The sequence below is a fragment of the Limulus polyphemus genome, unplaced genomic scaffold (genome assembly GCF_000517525.1).
Source record: "Limulus polyphemus unplaced genomic scaffold, Limulus_polyphemus-2.1.2 Scaffold1739, whole genome shotgun sequence".
NCBI lineage: Eukaryota > Metazoa > Arthropoda > Merostomata > Xiphosura > Limulidae > Limulus > Limulus polyphemus.
The window spans coordinates 27078-30593 of record NW_013667349.1 but is presented as its reverse complement, the minus strand read 5'-3'; the positions used below and the strand labels follow the sequence as shown (position 1 = coordinate 30593).

At 30.7% G+C, this 3516-nt stretch overlaps 1 protein-coding gene across 1 annotated transcript in view; it reads right to left on the bottom strand.

Annotated features, from left to right (window-relative positions):
- LOC106464771 (synaptic vesicle glycoprotein 2C-like) overlaps positions 1–3516 on the bottom strand; it is a 30279-nt gene that overhangs the window by 11947 nt on the left and 14816 nt on the right. Inside the window, exon 8 of the mRNA XM_022392572.1 lies at positions 1338–1433. Within this exon, the coding sequence (XP_022248280.1) occupies positions 1338–1433 (96 nt within the window). The remainder of the gene's footprint in view (positions 1–1337; positions 1434–3516) is intronic.

Here is a 3516-nt window from a genome sequence, read left to right as displayed (position 1 = left end):
CCCACGTTAAGTTTGTAGATTATATAACCCCACATTAAGTTTGTAGATTATATAACCCCACGTTAAGTTTGTAGATTATATAACCCCACATTAAGTTTGTAGATTATATAACCCCACGTTAAGTTTGTAGATTATATAACCCCACATTAAGTTTGTAGATTATATAACCCCACGTTAAGTTTGTAGATTATATAACCCCACATTAAGTTGGTAGATTATATAACCCCACATGAAGTTGGTATATTATATAACCCCACATTAAGTTGGTAGATTATATAACCCCACATTAAGTTTGTAGATTATATAACCCCACATTAAGTTGGTAGATTATATAACCCCACATTAAGTTTGTAGATTATATAACCCCACATTAAGTTTGTAGATTATATAACCCCACATTAAGTTGGTAGATTATATAACCCCACATTAAGTTGGTAGATTATATAACCCCACGTTATCTAGGTTACATGTTTTTCAACACAGTATTATCTAGGTTACATGTTTTCCAACACAGTGTTATCTAGGTTACATGTTTTTCAACACAGTGTTATCTAGGTTACATTTTTTTCAACACAGTATTATCTAGGTTACTTTTTTTTCAGCACAGTGCTATCTAGGTTACACGTTTTTCAACACAAACAGTGTTATGTAGATTACTTGTATCTCAACACAGACAAAGTGTTATCTAAGTTGCTTGTTTTTCAACACATTCAAAGTGTTATCTAGGTTACATGTTTTTCAGCACAGTACTATCTAGATTACATGTTTTTCAACACAGTGCTATCTAGGTTACATGTTTTTCAGCACAGTGTTATCTAGGCTACTTTTTTTCAACACAGTATTATCTAGGTTACATGTTTTTCAACACAGTATTATCTAGGTTACATGTTTTTCAACACAGTGTTATCTAGGTTACATGTTTTTCAGCACAGTGTTATCTAGGTTACATGTTTTTCAGCACAGTGCTATCTAGGTTGCATGTTTTTCAACACAGACAGTATTATCTAGGTTACTTTTTTTTCAGCACAGTGCTATCTAGGTTACACGTTTTTCAACACAAACAATGTTATGTAGATTACTTGTATCTCAACACAGACAAAGTGTTATCTAAGTTGCTTGTTTTTCAACACATTCAAAGTGTTATCTAGAGTAGAGTACTTGGTTTTTAATATTACAGTATAACTCTTAACAGGTATATTTGTATAAATTGTTATCACGAATGTTACTCAGCATACGAGGTTTTTTGTTTTTGTCAAGTTGTAAAAAACTATTTTAATACTTACACCCTGTGCAGTCTCTGCTGTAAATCTACAGTAAAAAACTATTTTAATACTTACACCCTGTGCAGTCTCTGCTGTAAATCTACACCAACCGGTGGAAATGACTAAATCAGGTTCAGATCCATCACTAGCATCAATATATAAGCCAGAAACCTGATTAAGTAAATAATTTGTTTCTGTATTAAGGTCTCTCATTTCATGACTTATGAAAAATTGTTTTAACTAAAAATTATCATAAAATAATAGGATGATCCAACTGAAGCTACAATGATGTGCAGTTTAATGTACTACGTCAACCATATGAGGGTTTACACAATCAATCAACTAAATGTGGGTTTACACAATCAACCAACTAATTGGGGGTTTACACAATCAACCAACTAAATGGGGGTTTACACAATCATCCAACTAAATGTGGGTTTACACAATCAACCAACTAAATGGGGGCTTACACAATCAATCAACTAAATGTGGGTTTACACAATCAACCAACTAAATGGGGGTTTACACAATCAACCAACTAAATGGGGGTTTACACAATCATCCAACTAAATGTGGGTTTACACAATCAACCAACCATATGAGGGTTTACACAATCAACCAACTAAAAGGGGGTTTACACAATCATCCAACTAAATGTGGGTTTACACAATCATCCCACTAAATGTGGGTTTACACAATCAACCAACTAAATGTGGAGTTACATATTCAATCAACCATATGTGGGGTACATAATCAGTCAAAATATGTGGGGTTATATAATCAACAAATCAATTAAATAAGGGGTTACATAATCAACCGACTATATGTAGGCTTACATAATGACCCAACAAAGTATGTGGTTACATAATCTACCAATTTAATGTGGGGTTATATAATCTACCAACTTGATGTGGGGTTATATAATCTACAAACTTGATGTGGGGTTATATAATCTACAAACTTGATGTGGGGTTATATAATCTACAAACTTGATGTGGGGTTATATAATCTACAAACTTGATTTATCTAGGTTACATGTTTTTCAACACAGTGTTATCTAGGTTACATGTTTTCCAACACAGTGTTATCTAGGTTACATGTTTTTCAACACAGTACTGTGCTGAAAAAAGTAACCTAGATAATACTGTCTGTGTTGAAAAACATGTAACCTAGATAGCACTGTGCTGAAAAAAAGTAACTTAGATAATACTGTCTGTGTTGAAAAACATGTAACCTAGATAACACTGTGTTGAAAAAACATGTAACCTAGATAATACTGTGCTGAAAAAAGTAACCTAGATAACACTGTGTTGAAAAACATGTAACCTAGATAACACTGTGCTGAAAAAAAGTAACCTAGATAACACTGTGTTGAAAAACATGTAACCTAGATAGCACTGTGCTGAAAAAAAAGTAACCTAGATAATACTGTCTGTGTTGAAAAACATGTAACCTAGATAACACTTTCTGTGTTGGAAAACATGTAACCTAGATAATACTGTCTGTGTTGGAAAACATGTAACCTAGATAATACTGTCTGTGTTGGAAAACATGTAACCTAGATAACACTTTCTGTGTTGGAAAACATGTAACCTAGCTAACACTGTGTTGGAAAACATGTAACCTAGATAACACTGTCTGTGTTGGAAAACATGTAACCTAGATAACACTGTCTGTGTTGAGAGACAAGTAGCCTAGAGTATGCTAATTGTTTGAAACATTTGGAAAACTCTCCATATTTTGTAGGTATAGCTAATTTTAAAGATGTATATTTATTTAAGCAGGTAATTTTAAAGATGTATATTTATTTAAGCAGGTAATTTTAAAGATGTCTATTTATTTAAACAGGTAATTTTAAAGATTTATATTTAAACAGATAATTTTAAAGATTTATATTTATTTAAACAGGTAATTTTAAAGATGTATATTTATTTAAGCAGGTGATTTTAAAGATGTATATTTATTTAAGCAGGTAATTTTAAAGATGTATATTTATTTAAGCAGGTAATTTTAAAGATGTATATTTATTTAAACAGGTAATTTTAAAGATGTATATTTATTTAAACAGGTAATTGTAAATATGTATATTTATTTAAACAGGTGATTTCAAAGATGTATATTTATTTAAACAGGTAATTTTAAAGATTTATATTTATTTAAACAGGTAATTTTAAAGATGTATATTTATTTAAGCAGGTAATTTTAAAGATGTATATTTATTTAAGCAGGTAATTTTAAAGATTTATATTTATTT